A 21,412-nucleotide genomic window follows, 5' to 3' on the forward strand; every position below is an offset into this window, starting at 1 on the left:
CACGCGGTGGCATTTGAAGGCGTGAGATGCGGAGCACAGACGCTCTTGATTCTGAAGGTCATTAATAATAAAATAACACTAATACTGACATGGTTAAGGCGTTTTAGAATGACCAAAACAACATTTCAGATGTTTGACAATGTGCTCAGCCTGCTGGTTTGTCCATTCGCAGACAATTTTATCATCACATGATCTCTTATAACAAAGTCACATGATCTTTTTAATGAACATACTGGAATTTGTACGGTAAATGTGTTTCTATCGCAATTTATGCTCATCTTTTCTTATCGGATTAAAAGTTTATCCTGCTCAGTTATTTTTTAAATTTGGGTGGGAGGAAAATACGCATAGAAAATTGATAAAAATTAAAAAAAAAATCTTTGCGAGGGATTACAAAACATCTTTGCAAGGGAACTCAAAACTTTGCGAGGCAATGCAAATAATCTTTGTGAGGTAATGCAAAACATCTTTTTGTGAAGGAACACAAAAGTATTGCGATGGAGCGCAAATCTTTGCAAGTAATGTAAAAACTTAGAAATATATAAATATATATATATTATTCCCACCTATTTTTTTTTTTTTAGTCATTGGCTGGGAGGAAAATATACATTTGGAAATTGATAACCTATTAAAAAGATGAAAAAATCTCTGCATGGGAATGCAAAACATTTTTGCGAGGGAACTTAACTTTGTGAGGCAACGAAAAGGCAAAATTTTGTAAAGTAATGCAAAACAACTTTGCGAAGGAGCACAAAAGTGTTGCGAGGGAACGCAAAACTTTGTGAGGTAATGCAAAAAATATATATTTTCCTCCCACCTATTTTTTTTCTCCCAGCCATTCCTCCCTACCCCATACCTACTTTAGAAAGGCGGAGCTGGAGGTTTTAATCACAGATTACACATCTGCAACAACGAAGGAAAGAAATATAAGATAACAAATAGATAAGAAAAGAAAAAGTTAAATAATAATAAAATTCGTTAGTTCATTTAATTACACATGCCACCCTTTTATTGGAATGAAAAATTAAACTTTCTTTAAATTAATCTTTAACATCCTTTTTGAGTATGTTATGTAACCATTCATGCATTTAATTTTCCTGCCATTAATTTCTTAAGGCCACAATAAAAATGTGTATTGACTAGTATGTAAGGCTTATAGAAATTGTAATCCTTTTGGAGCTAGAAGCTTTTTTAGGAGCTTTTAAGTTTCTCTTAAAAGGTAATATTTGATTACTGGAGCTATGTATTAAACTCTCTAGGATATTCTTTCTGTCATGTAGCTTATAGAAAGGAGGCTGAGGCCTGTCTAACTGCTGTGGGCCACCAGTTAGAGGAGCTGATCTGATCTTATTTATTAAAGGCTCATCAGTGGTTAAATTATTTGACCCTAAACCACACAAACTGTCACAGTTGTAAGTTGTCAGGTAGCTTTAGGTTATTTTTATGCTTTTTGTTTTGCATGCAGATGAAGTTCCTTCTGCCTCAACTAACAAGCAGTGTAAAAAATTGTCTGCACTTTTCCATATTTGAATTTCACTATTGTATCACAAAACAACCTTTTATTTATGTATTTCAAGTCTAAAGTAGCTGTATAAAGTCCATCTCCAAAGACAAAAAAAGTCACATAAGCGTCACGTCATCGAGAAATGTGTACAGGAAAAAAATATAAAGCAGTGTGAAAAACCATTTATTTTATTTCAGGAAATAAAGAAATTAACAGTGCTTCAGACCAAACTATTTAATTAAACAAATATATTTTATGACAAATCATGTCTCTTAGCACTCTTCCATCTCTTTGGTCTGCTTGGGTCACTGAGGTTTCCTCTGGATCAGGCTGCAGGGTAGGGTGTCATCATATAAAGCAGAAAAGGGTATGCTCTGTCCTCCAGCAAATAACAAATGGAGTGCCCAGTAATGATTCAAGTGTATAATACAAATATAATTTAAAAAAAGCATTGTGTAAAGCAAATGTATCCTGTTGTAATGTACGTCATAATGAAAACTCCCTGAAAATGAGCCATTTAGTATCAACATAGTGATGAGGTGGGGTCATCACATATGAGCTAGTTAGTGGAAGCAGTAATGAGTTTAATAGTTGAAACACCAAAAGATTAAGGACAAAAAATTAAATTTGCACATTTATACCATTGACAGATTTCATATTATCAGTGTCCCTTTATTGACTGATGGAGCTTTAAAACAGGCTGCAATTAATGCAACCAATAGCATTTGGAAACCCTGAAAAAAATTATCAAGTTTGTGTGTGCAGTGTGACCCGCGTTTTGTCACGTTTGATTTCAAAAGGTTTGTTAAATAAATTAATGATTCTTTTGAAAAACGTTAACACTTATTAAAATATTCATTAGGTTATGAAAAGAACTATGCACTTATAACCCTCTCACAATGAAAAAACTCGTGTATATATGTGCTTCTATGTCAAAATTTTTATCAAAAGAGCACCCAATGCTCAGTAAACTCTCTGAAACAGACAAACTCTGGAACATAACCTGCTCCGGAGCAGGTTATCTTCAGAGAGTAAGTTGCTAAGGTTAGTTAACATACCCCAAAAGTTACCTCTGTTTTTGAAACCAAAAACTGAGGTTATCCACCTACTTACTTTACCCGGTTATGTCACATAACCTGCTTTCTGAAATACACCCTTGGTTCTTACTCAGGGCTGAGAAGTGTACTCATAGCCATTTTATCAAACTGGTTAAAAACTGGTATCATCAGCATCCGAACTGGCAGCATACATACAACGGACTTTACTTTAAAATATTTGACATATAAAATGGCCAATAACTCAGGATTGTTTCCAATCCTTCAAAAGTCCAGGTCCACTCAAGAGGTCTCCATGACCTCTGACCTAGTTTGGTAGATCCCGAGGAAACAAATCATTTCAGCAAACAGCAAAAACAATGACATGCATATTATTCTAGATTTACTCTGAAGAGGGATGACATTGGGGTCATCATATAATCTATGCCTTTAAACATTCAACTTTATTAATAATCATAAAGACATGAGAAACTATACGTATTATGTGACATTTTGAGACCAAAACAAAAACAGACATTCATACATAGAACACATTTCCAAAAGAGAATAACTGACTTTAGCGTTGTTTTTCAGATAAACAAGTATGTTCACTTGGCATGTTTCTCATATATCTGCAAACATATTATTAAGCCAAACTAAAATAAAAATTTTTAAAAATCCATCCGCCAATCGGAGGGAGAGGCGAAAGGGCATGGAGTAGTTCGACTTTCAAGTAAGACAAAAAGGAAACTGAAGCTTAACCCAGAACAGAATCTCCGCCAAAACGAAACCTCCGCCAAAGCTGAATCTCCACCGAAATTGAGCAAAAGAGAAAGCACAACAGTTGAAAAACCATCATCAAGTCCCGGAGTGGCAGCCGGTGAGAACTTTACTTTGTTCATTACATGAAAATCGCGGCTGGTATGTCAGTATTTGAGGGCAAATCAACTGTGAAGCAGCATCAAAGTTCAAGTTTAACACAGAGAAAAACGTGCTCCTACAATGCTTATCTGCTCGCAGCTTAATTATTTTAAGTTACAAATTGTTTATGCGGAAACTAGAAGATGTTATGAAGCACAAATGTATAGTTTTGGTTATTTTAATCATCATTTGGGTGCTATCTGATTGACGAAGATGTTAATTTTTCTTCCGTGATTTATAGCTGTGCATGAGCAGATCATGTGCACATAAGCTGATCTCTGCAGTAGCTTAATTAATCTTATTTCATTTAAATGTCTTAAAACTAAATATTTAAGTTCAGTATATTTAACTGTACTGTTGATTGTGGTTTAACAAGTGTTAAATCATTATAATATTTGTAAATGCTGTGTGAAAATTCAGACAAAATTCACAAATGTTTGTGTATATATAAGTTTATTTGCAATTTAATTACATATCTTGTATTTTTGTTTATTTTGAAGGTTTTTCACCTTCCTACTTTTCTGCCTTTCTGCTGCATTTATGATGCAATAAATAGATGAGTGGAATCCAGTTAAATCTCCTTTGATGATGTGTCGTCCTTTCAAGCGGGAAAACTTTTGCATGAGAAATAGCTTGACAGTGAAAAACCGGGAAACCAGGAAAACTGGAAACCTGTGTGACTCAAAAAAAAAAAAAAAAAAAAAAAAAAAAAAAAAGCAGGCAAGTGAGAAGATAATAAATTCAATTTAAAGAATAACTGTGAAGAATGGCCACGCAGGCGGTAGGCAAGTCACACTCGAACAACTAAAAGCAAGAAGAACAGTGGAAAAAAGGGCATTTACATGTTTAGCCATTACTATATTTAAAACTTGTAAATATTTTAGAGATGGATCTTCAAGACAGTTTAAATAAACTCACAAAACAAGCAGAGAAAGTCATGGAAGTAAATGATGATCTTGAAGCAGGCATGATTGCTGAATTAGAGGCAAATCTGGATACAGACCAGTCAGCTGAATTAACAGAACAGCAAAAAGACGACCTCGAGAAAACTGCAAGCGACTGTGAGTCAAAACTGGATGAAGTGAAAGTTCTTCTTCATGAAACGTTATGGACCAGATATGGAAATGTTGAACTGTCCACAGCACTGCAGGTTGCTGAAGCTGAGAGTGATAGAGTTGAAGCAGTAGATCCAACTGGAAATTATGAAGCATACGATTTCATGCTTAGTCACCTTCAAAATCAGATAAAACATGCAAAAGATATGTACAGCAAATGGCAACGGTGCATCCCATCAGGTGATGAGAGGGATTTCAGCCAGAGACAAAGAGGACTCGAAGCAAACATTACCAGGTTAGTGGCAAGGAAAGCTGATTTCATGCAAGCAAAACAAGCAAAGGAGGCTAGGAATCTAGCACATGCCCCAGTGATTTCTACTTACCCCATTGCAACAATTAAGTTAAAACCTGCAACACTACCAAAGTTCTCTGGTAGCAAGAGAGATTTTCACAGATGGAAGAAGGATTGGGAGACACTCCAAAAGCAGGGTGAGCCCACTGGCTCTAAGGAGGTCAAAAAAGTTCAGTTGCTAGATAGTCTTGAAGAAAAGATTGTAAGAGAGCTCCGCCTCACCACTTATAATACTGCTGATGACATTTTTCCTGTCTTGGAAAATCGCTATGGCAACAAGACAGCAATTGCTATTGAGATAGTGGAAGACTTGCAAAAAATTCCTCCTATTAGAAGTCACCAACAACGGAAAATAGTTGAACTAATTCAAGAAGTAGAAAAGGCACTTGGGGATTTGAATGATCTTGGAAATGCTGACGCCATAAACAACCCACTAGTAACAAAGTCGATAGAAGGAAAACTTCCTGAAAGTTTAAAAAAGGAATGGTTTATTCACATATCTGCCCAACAGAGTGCAGTCACACAAGATAATTGGTTTGACTTCCTTTTGGATTTCCTCAAAAAGCAACAGAACATCTACGAGCAATTGGAACAATTAAGACTTGAAGAACCTAACAGAAAAGATGTGCGAAACGAACCAAAATGGGCAAAAATGAAGTCCACAAAATCAAACACTAACCAGGCTGGTTGTGTAGTCTGTGGTGATGCTAAGCATAAATGGAAACTCTATTTCTGTAGGCAGTTCCGGGCATCGAAATTATCAGAAAAAAAGGATGCAGTAAGTGCACTTGGAGCTTGTAAAAAATGTCTCGAGGTCCATGAGGAGCATTCATTCTGCAAACAAAACTACTTGTGCAAGAGCCAAGACTGTAAAGACGAGGGTGTCCCTGAGCATCACTATTATTTATGCCCTAATGCTAAAAGAGAGGAGAAACATGCTGACAAGAGAAAGAGCAAATTTTATTCAAAAACAGAGAAAGGTGTAAAAGACTACACTAGAGATCAGGAAGATTTTCTCAGCCGTCTTCCACCAGAATTAGCACAGCAGTGTCGAAGTGTGTTCTCAAACACTACAGCAAGAGCGTTCAATGTGACAAAGGAAAAGCCAGCACAAACTCGCACAAAGTGGACTGCTAGAATTGCCTGTAATCATGATACTTCTAAATGTGACAGCCAATGCTGGTCAAAAAATTGAGACATTAATTGATTTGGCATCAGACACTAATTACATAACAGACAGTGCTGCTGATCATTTGAACCTAAAAGGGGAAAAGATTACTCTTGTTATCCATGGATTTGAAGGCATGAAGGTTCGGATGAAGACTAAACGTTATTTTCTTAAAAATAAGGGTGAAACCTCCCAGGGAACCTTCAGGTCTCACCAATTGGCTTGCTATGGGTTGGAAAGCATTGCTGAAATTAACAATACAGTGCAACCTGACCAATTGAAAAAATAGTTTCCAGACATATTTCTTGCCGATCTTGTAGGCCAAAAGTAGTAGACCTGCTTATAAGCCAGCGGGAAGGACAGTTAGTTCCACAGAGGATCAGAATTGTTGGAAACCTCGTACTGTGGGATGTCCACTTGGAAAGACGATTGGAGGAACTCATCCTGAGTCCAAGACTCATTTTGCACTATCAATGAGATTGGCTGCTGTTAAATATGAGGAAGTAACTGCGTACCATCCGCCAAACAAACCACTAGCCAGACTCCATGAATCAAGCGTCTCAACCAGTACTCAAGACTTTCTTGAATGGTGGAAATGGGATTCCATTGGTGCAGCATGTGAGCCAAAGTGTGGGGGTTGTCGCTGCAGTAATTGTCAACCTGGTGGAAAATAAATGTCTATTGCTGAGGAGAGGGAGCTGGGATTAGTAAAAGAAGGTCTCACTTATGTCAAGGAGGACAAACACAGCAATGAGCCACATTGGCATGCTAAATATCCTTGGATACAGGACCCAACTTCCTTACCAGACAACAGGTGTGCAGTTGAGGCTACATTTCTGCGGACAGAGAAGCAGTTGGCCAAAGATCCTCAGTGGAAAGCAGCTTATAGTGCCCAGGTGAAAGACATGCTTAACAGAGGGGCTGCAGTTAAGCTACCTGAAAGTTCAGTTGCTAATTGGGCTGGACCTGTATGGTACGCGAGTCATCTCATCGCTCCTAACCCTCACTCAGTCACAACCCCAGTGAGACTCGTTTGGAATAGCAGCCAAAGATTCAGCGGTCTCAGCATGAATGACCTGTTAATTAAAGGACCAGACGTTCTAAATCAGATACGTGCTGTCCTGCTGAGATTTAGAAGTGGAATGTATGGCGCATTGGGAGATATTAAGAAAATGTACAATTCCGTTTGGTTGGAGGACCAAGAAGTACATTTGCACAGATTCCTTCGGCGAGACTCTGTGAATGAGGAGCTGGGTGAAAACGCAATCACAAGAGTCAATATTGGAGACAAACCTGCAGGGTGCATTGCGCAACTGGCAATGCGTGAAACCGCTAATTTGCCATCCTTTGCTTACCTTGAGGCAGAACGACGGGTAATCCAACATGACAGCTACGTTGATGATATTCTCACATCTCACAGTGACCTCAGCCAGCTACAGTCCATTGTGGCAAACACAGAGTTGATCTTGAAAGCTGGAGGATTTCATCTGAAACTGTGCGTCTTTTCATGTCAAAGTGGGAGGGAAAAGTCTGATGACAAGTGCTGTAAGATAAAGGAAAAGTTCATGGTTCTGCCAAACCAAATGCATGATGATGATGACAACAAAGCACTTGGCCTGGGCTATTCTGTGGAAGACGACAAGTTGTATGTGATGACATCCATCAATTTTTCAAAAAGAACAAAGAAAATTAGACTTGGACAAAACCTAACACAAGAGCAAGTTAGAGTCCAAACACCAAATCCACTGACAAAAATATGATTCAGTAGGCTTAGTGACTCCAGCCAAAGAGAAGGGAGCACTTCTGGTTTGCAGAGCTTTTCAAGAAGCAAAGAATACAAGACTTCAAGTTAACGAAACTTGGGATGCTGCTCTCACAGATGACCTTAGAGAAGATGCAATCAAACTCTTTGAGGAATACATCCAACTAGACCAAATTAAATTTACAAGAGCCATAACACCTCCAGGCTTTAAAGGTCAGCCCTGGGCGATAAGCTTTTCTGACGGAAGCGAAAACACTTACGGTGCTGTAATGTACTTGAGATGGGACTCAAAACAGGGCCCAGTTATCAGGCTTGTGGAGTCCAAAGCTAATCTGACTCCTTTAGACCAAAAAAGAGATGCTATCAAGGCAGAGGTGTGTGGAGCAGTGTTCGCCTCACGTTTGCGAAAGTACTTTGAGCAGCACAGCCAAATTCAAGTGGAGAGATAGTACTATTTAGTCGATAGCCAAACAGTACTTGGTGCTATACAACGTGAAAGCTATGGCTACAAAACATTATTCAGCAATCGTTTTGGGGAGATCCAAGGAATCACAAAAGCGCAAGAGTGGTGGTGGATTCCAGGACCACAAAACGTTGCTTATGTGATGTGAGGAGCTAGCCCTCAAAATCTCGATGAGCTTGTCAGTAGATGAATGGCCAAACAAGTCAGCTAAAGCCATAGCTATCACTGCCCGAGAAAGCATTAATGAACTTCAAAAGAAAGCATTTGCAGCTTTGTGCAAAAAGCAAAAAGAACAAAGCATAAAAGTGTCAGCATCCTTTAGAAAGAACCCAACCAGCTGCACCTTTCGAGTTCACGGCAGTAGATCTTTTCGGACCTTATTATGTGAAAGACGATGTCAAGAAGGGAGTCCTGCTGAAGGTCTAGGGTGTTGTGTGTTGAGCAGGGCAATCCACACGGAACTGGTTAACTCTCAATCAACCGAAGGTTTCTTAATGGGCTTTCAAAGATTTGCTGCAATTAGAGGCTATCCCAGAAAGATCTTTTCAGATCCTTGTACCAATTTCATTGGAGCAAGACCAGTTTTGCAGGATATGTACCAATTCTTGGAGGGAATTGACAAATCTAACCTGGAGGAAAAAGCAGTAAAAAATGGAACTGAGTGGATCTGGAAGATTCACCAAGCTGATTCCACACATAGAAATGGAGCTGCTGAAGCTGCAGTGCGCATTATAAAGAGGGCACTCCAAAACTTCGGAGGGGAGTCCACCCTCACCTATAGTGAAATGCAAACAACCCTTCAAATAGCAGCTAATCTTGCTAATGAGCGACCAATCGATGCCAGGGCACAAACTCAGGAGGGCTGCATTCAATATGTAACGCCAAATGTGCTATTGATCGGACGAGCGTCTCAAAGTGGTGACAGTAAAACTCTCGACTTTTCCAGCTATCCTTTCAAAAGACTCCAAGCAATGCAGGCATTGGTAAACAAGTTTTGGGAACGTTGTAGCCAGCTTGCAGGTTAATTTATTTATAAGAAGCGAGTGGCACACCACACACAGAAATGTCGCAATTGGGGATATTGTCTGGATCGCAGATCAGAACTCACTCAGAGGACAATTCAAGCTTGGCAGAGTAATCCAGTGTCAATACAAACAGTAAAGGTGTCGTAAGAGATGTAAACATATGAACATTCCCAAGTTACCCTGTTTTGATCACAAAGCTATCAAAAGCAAGGGCAAAGCTTCGGAGTCCAAAATCGGTCGAGAGAAGATCCCGAGTACTGTTCTTCACAGAGATGTCAGACGGCTGGTTGTTGTTCTTCCTGCTGAGGAGCAAAAGTGAATAATTCAGAGAACATCCTTTTGGAAGCTAAAATTAATCAAACCAAACAGTTTGCCTTCAAAGAGATGCAATTTCCTCTTTGTCCTAAGAAAATCGAGTGGGACGTGTCAAGCCAAGCTAAAATAAAAAGAAAAAAAATCCATCCACCAATCGGAGGGAGAGGCGGAAGGGCATGGAATAGTTCGGCTTTCACGTAAGACAAAATGGAAACTGAAACTTAACCCAGAACAGAATCTCTGCCAAAACGAAACCTCCGCCAATGCTGAATCTCCACCGAAATTGAGCAAAAGAGAAAGCACAACAGTTCAAAAACCATCATCAAGTCCCGGAATGGCAGCCAGTGAGAACTTTACTTTGTTCATTACATGAAAATCGCGGCTGGTATGTAAGTATTTGAGGGCAAATCAACTGTGAAGCAGCATCAAAGTTCAAGTTCAGCACAGAGAAAAACGTGCTCCTACAGTGCTTATCTGCTCGCAGCTTAATTATTTGAAGTCACAAATGTTTTTTTTTTGGAAACTAGACAATGTTATGAAGCACAAATGTATAGTTTTGGTTATTTTAATCATCATTTGGGTGCTATCTGATTGACGAAGATGTTAATTTTTCTTCCGTGATTTATAGGCGTGCATGAGCGGATCACGTGCACATAAGCTGATCGCTGCAGTAGCTTAATTAATTTTATTTCATTTAAATGTCTTAAATATTTAAGTTCAGTATATTTAACTGTACTGATGATTGTGGTTTAACAAGTGTTAAATCATAATATTTGTAAATGCTGTGTGAAAATTCAGACAAAATTCACAAATGTTTGTATACATAAGTTTATTTGCAATTTAATTACATATCTTAGTTAAATCTCCTTTGATGATGTGTCGTCCTTTTAAGCGGGAAAACTTGTGCATGAGAGAAATAGCTTGATACATATTATGGTGTTTCTAAGTAGGGTTGGGTATCGTTTGGGTTTACTTCGATACCGGTGCTAAATCGATACTTTTAAAACGGTACCAGTGTCCTAAAGCGATACTTTTAAGCCACAAAATTATAGTGGATAACTATAGAAAAATCTTAAAAAATAAAATTTTAATAGAACAATATAATTAAAGTTTGAAGTGAACATCAAATCATATTTTATATATTTGAATTGCCTTAATATATTTCTTTTGATCATTTGCAGGCAGGGGCCACTTGTACTTTTGGGGGGGCACATTTTAACATGTATCACAAAATAATAAAAAAAATATTCAAAGTCATTTTTTTTTTTCATGCATCACTCCGCAGTCTTCATAAACAAGATAATTAAATAACTTAAACTAAAAAATATCTTCCTTGTTCATTTATTTGACGAGTAACTTTGTGCTGGTGTAGGATAACACATTTCTAATGTTTAAGTACATCAAGGGACATTGTTGCACCTGTAAACTTTAACAGATTGAAGTCAATTTATTTTGCCCTCCCATTCATTTAAAACAATGTTTCTAAACATTTTCACAGTGTTTCCTAAAAAAAAATATTCTGGAGTCATAATAAGTCATATTTCTTATTGTTTATTTCTTGAATAAAAGCAGGTTTTTATATAAAAAAAATAATAAGGTAAATATTATTAGCCTCCTTAAGAAATATTTACTGTATATGTTTTGATATTGAAGTAACTCATGGGCATATTGCAGTGAACAGCACGAGTTGAATCTGAAATCTCGGAAACTGGGCGCCAAAGGGCTATACATCACGATAACAGAGGATCAATTGATTCACTACTTTGACCAATACTCTCTGCGCAGATGTCCGAAAGACCCTTCAGCCAACTTAGCAAAAGATTTAATAATCTAAACAATGAGGCTTTACAGGATTTTCAGTGGGAGCGACCTCATGAGACTTTTAAATGACTCCTCTACATGGTCATGTGCTCGTCTTGGGCACATCCTGCCAGATGTACAATTTCGTAGAGACAAAAAGAAAATAATGCATACGAATGAAAGACAATCTCTTAAAATGTCAAAACTAAGGCAGATGTATCTTTGAATAGTATGCCATGGTTTTCCTCATTTGCTGTGTTTATTCCAACCAACCAGGTTAATTAATGTGTTGTTTTAACCCTTATAGCAGATTAAAATTATCTGTATGTGTCTGAAATGTATGATGTCTGGTATTGAACGAAAGCTAGTGACATTTACAATACATCGGTGTAAATGAAAAATTTGTAGCACAAACAGTATTCGTCTTGTAACATTTGATGTGATATAGTTACAAACTTACCACGTGAAATCTACATGTAGTCTGTTAATTATTGACCCTTACTACTATCGTACAGGGCGTGGCCCCGCCCTTCATGGCAACTGCTCATTGGAAGACAGTGCCATAGGGATGAACCAGACCAGGTCACTTAACAAAGTGCAACAAAGAAACTTTGCTTTTTGCATTAGCTGGCTTGCGCATGCCATTGCTTTCTGCCCCCGTTCGCCTGCTCGGACACCGCGCCGCCACACGATTGGGTCACCATGAACTCTCAATGTAAACCTCTTAAGTTTTGGGACCGCCTAAACTGCATGAAGTTCCGCAAACCGACTCTTAGCAGTCCGTCAACTTGGTAACCCAGAACAACCCACTCACGAGCGAGGGAATCCCAAGGACGTCACAGAAGCCACCAGCCAATCAGGAGCACCGTGTTTCCCCAAGGCCAGTCGGCGAGGGAAATTCAGGACTTCCAGGCTCCAGCAAATTCGCAAGTAACAAGCAAACGTTGTCTCTTGCTGATCTGGTGCAGATTGATCTTAAACAGTTAAAGATAAGTTCTATTTCTGCTTTTGTGGTTTTTCAGGTCTTATTCTAAGATCTTGTAAGAAGTATTACAATTAATTTGGCACGGTTGTTCAACTCATTTTACATCCTCTGAACTGCCTCTTTGTGTATGTGTGAATGTGTGTTTGTGTTTGTTTGTTGTTTGCTTATTACGTAGTTAGTTTCATGTATCGTAGTGTAGCTCAATAAATCTTTGTTCTCATTTTGTAAGAACTGTGTTCTTGTTTATGTGCTTCTAAGTCATTGCCTCGAGCTGTAGATCTTGTTACCTTGCTAAAAGTTAACCCAATACTGTGTTATGTTATTATCGTTGGCCACGTAAATAATATTAACAAGATTGCTAAGGTACGATGTCTTCTATTTACTGGACAAATGGTATGTAAACTGTGAGTCTTTTAATCTGATTCAGTCTGACTTAATTGAGTCAAATCAATGATTCAAATCTTCAAGATCCGGTTCATTGAAATGAGCTAATAAACCCCTGATCGATCTCAAAACGTAGGTTGATCCCCCACAATATACACAACAAACCAGTTACAAAATAATTTGACTAATTATTTCAACTTTCGTAGTTAAGTGATTAAGTCTTTAAAACATACTTTCTGAATAAAAGACACACTATCACAATCTGAATGAAAGACTATAAAATACTTAAAGGGACTTTGTCTGAATACAACTATCTTGCAAAATAACTAGTAAAATGTTATGCACTGACTGTCACCATGGGGAAGATAAAAAAAGTAGATATTAGAAATTAGTTAAACTATTATGTTCAAAAATATGTTGTAAATATGTGTTGAAGATGGAAATCAAAAATGAATGAAGGCAAAAGTAAACGAGTTGAATATGACTTATGAGCGTGACTGAAAACTACATTTGATCAATATGTTACATCTGTTCTTTGGTACATGCCGACTGTGTAAATTCAATCGCTTGACAGAGGGTGTGTCTGAAGTTGGGGCTGACGTAATTGTCATAGCAGCGTCAGCCAATGAAATTAGTTAGCAATAGGCCACTGCCTGATCTGGTGTATTTGCACACAGCGATCTGATTGGCTGACGTGTCCGTCAGCGCTTGAAAAGTTGAGCACGTCCCAACTTCTGCAGCAAGCAACGCCTCTGAAGCGGCGCCAACGGATCCACAATGCAGTTCGCAACGCCTGACATCACCCATTCAAAGTGAATGGGAAGCGTTAAAGCTGATGCCTCGTGTGAATGGGGCGTGACAGAGAGAGCAAGTGCGCATGTTGCTGTGTCAGAATCCTTGCTTGTAGAACGCTTCATTTAAGCAAATTTGATGAACGCGATCATGCGCGTTGATCTGAAGAGTCGCTTTTGCTCATCGAAAATGCCTAAGCAACAAGAACAAACACCTGACATCGCCTGTCCGTATTCCTCAAAGTTGATTAGAATGAAATGTTTAGAGATGGTGTGACAACGGGACCTATGTGTGCCTTTAAACCCATTGATGCTTGTTGCGTCCTTGTCGCAGCACCAAAATTAGGCACTGAATTTTACAGGTTACAAAAGTACCGGTGCTATATATATATATATATATATATATATATATATATATATATATATATATATATATATAATATATGGCACCAGGTTTCGGTAACCAACCCTATTTCTAAGATGTAAATACATTGTGCATACAGCAACTTTAATGAAGATTTAACAAACAAAAGAGCTTAAAATAATGAAAAACTATTCGCTAATGTTTAATGATTGATGTGCAGTTATTATAATGTTACCATTAAACAAATCAAGCACAGTTAGTACTTTCCAGATGTTAAAGATTATGATCTTGAAGATCATGCCATGTCACACAGACACGGTATAGCTGGCTGAGATATAACGGGATCTCTTTCTGAAGAAAATATCTGAGTATGCTATCTGAAAAAATATTCTGTGTCCACAGGGGTGAAGACAGAGATGTTTTCTTGTGAAACCAAATCTCAGAATTCAGATCGCCCAATGGATCTGGGCTTGGCTGAAGATCACTTTTCTCGACCTGTGGTAAGGACTCTCAGTCACTCTGTAGTTGTTGTACCACACATTTAATTTAATAATTTTTTTTTAAATAATTAATAATAATAGAATAAATATATTAGGAAAATATATATGTACATTAAAATCACATCTAAATTTTTCAATTGGCCAAAATTAAATTAGAAAAATGATTTTTTTTTACAATTGTAGCAACAGCCTGTTAATAATGCCTTGGGCCCATTGAAAAGCCACCAAGTCTGCCCGATCATGGAATTGGCCTAATTGAATATTTAAGTTGTTGTAACATGCAAATTTTGGTTTCCCCTAATAAAAAAAAAAAACTTTATTGGGAAATTTACATTGCTAAAGCAACTTTACTGAATTTATTCCCCATTGTCCAAAAAGAAAATGAATAATAAAAAATACAAAATAACGATACACTACACACTGCCACATTTATTTTTATTAAACAGACACTATTGTGAAAGTACATTAACAAATACATTGAACATTTATATAAAGTATACCTTATAAAGTCATGCAATTTAACGCTCATAATACACACAAAGCTAAAGTGTTTTTAATACATTCACAGATATGTGCAAAAATGTCAAAAACATTAAAAATGTAAATATTTTTGTGAGGTTACTTTGTGAGGTTGATAAGTGCAGTCACTTGAATATTACAATTCCTCAAAAGGTAATATAAACTCATGAAATCCCATTTTTAATGGTTAAACCAGTTCATTAAATTCATGTAATATATTTACTTACATGGCAAGCAAGAAGGTCATTGGTTCAAGCCTCGGCTGGGTCAGTTGGAGTTTCTGTGTGGAGTTTGCATGTTCTCCCCGCGTTCAGGTGGGTTTTTTCTAGGTGCTTCGGTTTCCCCCACAGTCCAAAGACATGCGGTACAGGTAAATTGGGTAGGCTAAATTGTCCGTAGTGTATGAGTGTGTATGGATGTTTCCCAGAGTTGGGTTGCAGCTGGAGGTGTTTCCGCTGCGTAAAATGTGCTGGATAAGTTGGCGGTTCATTCCACTGTGGTGACCCCGGATTAATAAAGGGACTAAGCTGAAAGAAAATTAATGAATGAAAATTTACTTACTAAAAACTTACTTTCAAAAACACCATCAAATATAAACAGTGGATTACGTAACCATGTTAGCAGGTGATTCCAGAACAGAAAAAAAAAAAAAAACTTACAAAAGTCTCAAGAAAAAAAAAAAACTTAAAAGAGGAACTTCAAGTATGTGAAGCTGCATCTAACAATATTTACCATGTGGACATGTTTAGAAAGTCATTGTATTCCAGGTTGAGTAGATACGATAATTCAAAAGCACAAAACATGGATTGATAAACTTTCTTAAATTCTTAAACTTCAAGGGGTGTTTAGACAATTTTCAATCTGGTTTTGTTGTGGTTTCTGGCTTTCCTCTTACTGAATCAAGCTCAGACTGGGGTTATGAATATCAGAAGAATATACTTCATTGGAATATTTCCTAAATAAGCAGAGACAGCCTGGAGCAGACCCATCTCAGTCTCTCCCCTGGAAAAATCCAATGTCCCTCAAATTTGCTATCCCCTTTATCCTTGCTTCCTCCCACCTTTGTGTTTTCACAGCTGTTTACTGGTTCAACAAGCCTCTCCCAGCTCCTCATCCTTTACGACCCCTATTTAAAGACCCCTCTTCTTGTTGGCCCTTAAAATGTACAGATCTAATATAATCATCACCGTTTTTCCACATATAGTTCACATTTGGTAATCATGACTAGTATATATGTTTCAAACATCTAAACTGGACACTTCTCCCCCATACAGTGTGTGTCTTTTCAAATATACATGAAAGTTTCAACATATGTTGTATACATTTCATGCCTTTCTGACACAGATGGTTCTCAATGCACCCCCAAGTCCTCTCTCATGCTCTTTTATGACCCCTTTGCCCTAACCTATCACCTGTTTTCAAAGATATATAATGGCAGATACGTAGGGCCCTCCACTCACCCAATTAAATGTGTCTTCATATAGGTTTAGTAAATAAAAATCTTCAGTTTCAGACCACATCATAGTACAGAGAGTGCTCTTATAAAGATAATCAATGATATACGCCTAAATACAGATTCAGGCAAACTAACAGTGCTGGTACTGCTCGATCTTGGTGCTGCATTTGACACTGTCGATCACAGCATACTTCTGGATAGGCTGGAAAACTGGGTTGGGCTGTCTGGGACGGTCCTCAAATGGTTCAGATCTTACCTTGAAGGGAGAGGTTACCATGTCAGTATAGGTGATCATAGGTCAAGGTGGACACCCATGACATGTGGAGTCCCACAAGGCTCAATTCTGGCACCTCTCCTGTTCAACCTTTATATGCTCCCTCTTAGCCAAATAAGAAAAAAATCTCCTACCACAGCTATGCGGATGACACTCAGATCTACCTAGCCTTACTGCCTAATGACTACAGCCCCATTGACACCCTCTGCCAATGCATTGATGAAATTAACAATTGGATGTGCCAAAACTTTCTTCAGTTAAACAAAGAGAAAACTGAAGTGATTGCGTTTGGGAACAGAGATGAGGTTCTCAAGGTGAATGCATACCTTGGCTCTAAGGGTCAAACAACAAAAAAAAAGTTCAAGAATCTTGGTGTGACTCTGGAGTCAGATCTGAGTTTCAATAGTCATGTCAAAGTAGTCAGTAAATCAGCATACTATCGTCTCAAAAAACATTGCAAGAATTAGATGCTTTGTTTCCAGTGAAGACTTAGAGAAACTTGTTCATGCTTTTATCTGCAGCAGCGTGGATTACTGTAATGGCCTCCTCACTGGCCTTCCCAAAAAGACAGTCAGACAGTTACAGCTCATTCAGAACGCTGCGGCCAGAATTCTGACCAGAACCAGGAAATCAGAGCACATCACACCCGTCCTCAGGTCTTTACACTGGCTCCCAGTTACATTCAGAATAGATTTTAAAGTATTATTACTGGTCTATAAATCACTAAATGGCATAGGACCTCAATACATTACAGATATGCTCACTGAATACAAACCTAACAGATCACTCAGATCTTAAGGATCATATAAACTAGAAATTCCAAGAGTTCAGTCAAAGCAGGGGGAATCGGCTTTTAGCTACTACGCCCCTCGCTGCTGGAATCAGTTTCCAGAAATGATCAAATGTGCTCCAACATTAGGCACATTCAAATCAAGACTGAAAACACATCTGTTTAGCTGTGCCTTTACTGAATGAGCACTGTGCTACGTCTGACAGATCGCACTATTATGTTTTTTTCTCTTCTTTTTCATTCTTTTATAACACATTTTATCTGATTTTATGCTTATTTATTTATTATTTTTTTTTTTACCATTTTTATTATTTGTTTTTATTTCTCTTATTTCTCTTGTTTTTGTTTCTTTTATTCCTGTTTGTGTAAAGCACTTTGAATTGCCACTGTGTATGAAATGTGCTATATAAATAAACTTGCCTTGCCTAAATTGACCACCACCTCCTCTTCTGGGACAGCAGACATTTGGTACAGTCGACAGGGTTTTAAAAGTTCATTATGCTGCTGCTGCTACTTACTGGTTCAGAAATTCCCATCTTCCTTGTAGTTGTGTGGGTTTTCAGTGGCCCTGTATGTTAAAAATATATATTAGCAATGTCAATTCTATGTCTACATACAGTCGAATCAGAATTATTATATATTATATAATAATTATTATTATATTTGAATGGATGGTTAGATTTCCTTGTGTGTTTTACAAACTCTCAATGTATTGTTTTACTAGTACGTGTGTGTATTTAAACATAAATTATGCTTTAGGTGGTTAAAACGCTGCATAATTGTGATAATATGACACGTCTTTCTCAGCGGGGTTAAGTTGGTTTGTTTTTTCGAAAAAAAAAAAAAAAAAAAAAAAAATGAAGCACTTTTTCCTGAGAGCTCTGGTCCCTTACTGAGAGCTCTGCTCAGCGTGAGCTCTCTCTGGCTGAGCGCCAGACATCGCGCCAAAGCTCAGTTTTATTTTCTCAGTTGCCGCTCTAAAGGTAAACAAGTTAACAGTAATTTGTCATCCTTGTCAAGCTGGATAACAAGTAAAACATCAGCATCAGGGACTTTACGATCCTCACTTCAAAACGGAACAAAAGTAGGACCCTGCTGTTGAACTCTCTTTTTCCTGTCTATGAGGCGCTGAACTCTGTATCAGTGCGTGAGAGAGACCGTGTTCACTACGCTCCACGCTGAACTAAAGTGTATTTTAATAATCAAACGTCCCTGTGTCGCGCGACACAACGAATCGATTCTGAAATTCGTTGCCAATGCTTTTAGTAATCGTTTTAATCGATTCGTTGTTGAAGCCCTAATTAGGTTAACTAGGCACATTAGGGTAATTAGGCAAGTTATTGTATAACAATGGTTTGTTCTGTAGACAATAGAAACAAATATAGCTTAAAGGGACTAATAATTTTGATCTTAAATGTTTTTTTAATGTTTGATCTTAAATTTATCTTTTATTCTAGCTGAAATAAAACAAACAAGACTTTCTCCAGTAGAAAAAATATTATCAGACATACTCTGGTAAACATCATTGTGCAAATATTTAAAAAAGAAAATAATATTCAAAGGGGAGCTAATAATTCTGACTTCAACTGTATATCATATAAAAAAATGTATCCATGCCATTAATATAATTTAGCAAAATACTGCTATTGTTGGGTAACAAAACGTAATTTTAGAATTGCAGAATGTGGATGTCCACATAATTATTAGCATAGTAACAGTATATTAACTTTCCATATTGTGAGAATGCTATTTGGTAAATTGCATATTCACGTGTAAAATGTAAATCATTGTGCTCAGGCGCCTGCTTGTTTCCAGCAATTCTTCAGAATATCAGAGATGGTGAGTAAATGAAGCCAAAAGACAAAAAAAATTTTTTTCAGAACAAAACTGACAATTCTGTCATAATTTACTCTCTCCTCACTTGTTCCAAACCTGTTTGTCTTTCTTCTGTTGAACAAAATATAATATATTCGGAAGAAAGCTGAAAACCTGTAACTGTTGACATAGTATTTGTTTTTCCTACTATGGAAGTAAATGTTTTCAGCTTTCTTCTTAATATATTATGTTATTATATTTTTGTAATATATTAATTATATTATTTTATATTATTATTTGTATATTATTATTATTATTATTATTATTATTATTTATTTTATTTTTTGGAGCTCAAGGCAGAGTTGTCTTTTACATGATTTTAATTTCTCTGAAATTGCGGGAGACTTGGGTGGCGGTGTGTGTTTGTCTGAATAACACAGTTGAGAATGGGGTTAGTAACTGTACTGTGGTGTTAGTAACTGTACTGTGGACTGGGTTTCGGATGGCTGCTGCAGTTGGATGCTATACCAAAGTTGGGGACCCGGGGGTGCTACAGACTATACCAAAAAGCTGAGGACCAGGGTCGGGGTAAAATTACAGGAGACTTCTGGGAGAAATAGCAAAGCAGGTGGGTGGCGGGAGATCACGAAGTCGCAGCACATGGCAGCCCTCAATAAAGCAACTACACACACACGTTACATTTTAGCAGAATTTGAAACAGATGTGGAATAAATGTATACGCAATTGAGTACTTACTGGGAAAGTCACCGTGGTTTATTTGTGCCTTCCCCAGCAATGGTAGCTTCATCTTACTGTTACACTGAAAGAAAATAAAGAAACATGTTAGAGCACGTATATAAACAATATATAAAGTTTACAGAGAGATCAGTATGGTCAAAAACCATAGGTTAGACATCAATATTAAAGTCGTGAATTCAGTTTTACTGCCACAGAGTAACGTTAATGTCCAACATTGTCGGAGGCTAATTTAATAAAATTAAATTAGGCTAACTTAAAGGGCACTTAGGTTACCCTTTTTTTTCAGATTTAATATCAGTCTTTTGTGTCTCTAGAATGTGTCTGTAAAGTTTCAGCTCAAAACACCCATCAGATTTTTTATTATTGTCAAGCTATTTCTCTTATGCACAAGTTTTCCCGCTTGAAAGGAAGACACATCATCAAAGGAGATTTAACTGGATTCCACTCATCTATTTATTGCATCATAAATGCAGAAGAAAGATAGGAAGGTAGGAAGGTGGGAAGGTGAAAAACCTTCAAAATAAACAAAAATACAAGATATGTAATTAAATTGCAAATAAACTTATATATACAAACATTTGTGAATTTTGTCTGAATTTTCACACAGCATTTACAAATATTATAATGATTTAACACTTATTAAAACACAAATCAACAATACAGTTAAATATACTGAACTTAAATATTTAGTTTTAAGACATTTAAATGAAATAAGATTAATTATGCTACTGCAGCGATCAGCTTATGTGCACGTGATCTGCTCATGGACGCCTATAAATCACGGAAGAAAAATTAACATCTTCGTCAATCAGATAGCACCAAAATGATGATTAAAATATTCAAAACTATACATTTGTGCTTCATAACATCTTCTAGTTTCCAAATAAACTATTTGTAACTTCAAATAATTAAGCTGCGAGCAGATAAGAACTGTAGGAGCACGTTTTTCTCTGTGCTGAACTTGAACTTAGATGCTGCTTCACAGTTTATTTGCCCTCAAATACTGACATGCCAACCGCAATTTTCATATAATGAACAAAGTAAAGTTCTCACCGGCTGCCACTCCGGGACTTGATGATGGTTTTTCAACTGTTGCGCTTTCTCTTTTGCTCAATTTCGGTGGAGATTCAGCTTTGGCGGAGGTTTCGTTTTGGCGGAGATTCTGTTCTGGGTTAGGTTTCAGTTTCCTTTTTGTCTTACGTGAAAGCCGAACTACTCCATGCCTTTCCGCCTCTCCCTCCAATTGGTGGATGGATTTTTTTTTCTTTTTCTTTTAGTTTGGCTTGACACCTCCCACTCGATTTTCTTGGGATAAAGAGGAAATCGCATCTCTTTAAAGGCAAACTGTTTGGTTTGATTAATTTTAGCTTCCAAAA

General features: G+C 37.3%; 1 protein-coding gene across 2 annotated transcripts in view; it reads left to right on the forward strand.

Moving 5' to 3' along the window:
* The window catches only part of def8 (differentially expressed in FDCP 8 homolog), an 85,487-nt gene that overhangs the window by 13,275 nt on the left and 50,800 nt on the right, over positions 1 to 21,412 (forward strand). For both annotated transcript variants that reach the window (XM_056477863.1, XM_056477862.1), the window contains exon 2: positions 14,326 to 14,423. In XM_056477863.1, coding sequence (XP_056333838.1) covers positions 14,326 to 14,423 — 98 coding nt within the window. The remainder of the gene's footprint in view (positions 1 to 14,325; positions 14,424 to 21,412) is intronic.

The sequence above is a fragment of the Danio aesculapii genome, chromosome 18, assembly GCF_903798145.1.
Source record: "Danio aesculapii chromosome 18, fDanAes4.1, whole genome shotgun sequence".
In the NCBI taxonomy this organism is placed as follows: Eukaryota; Metazoa; Chordata; class Actinopteri; order Cypriniformes; family Danionidae; genus Danio; species Danio aesculapii.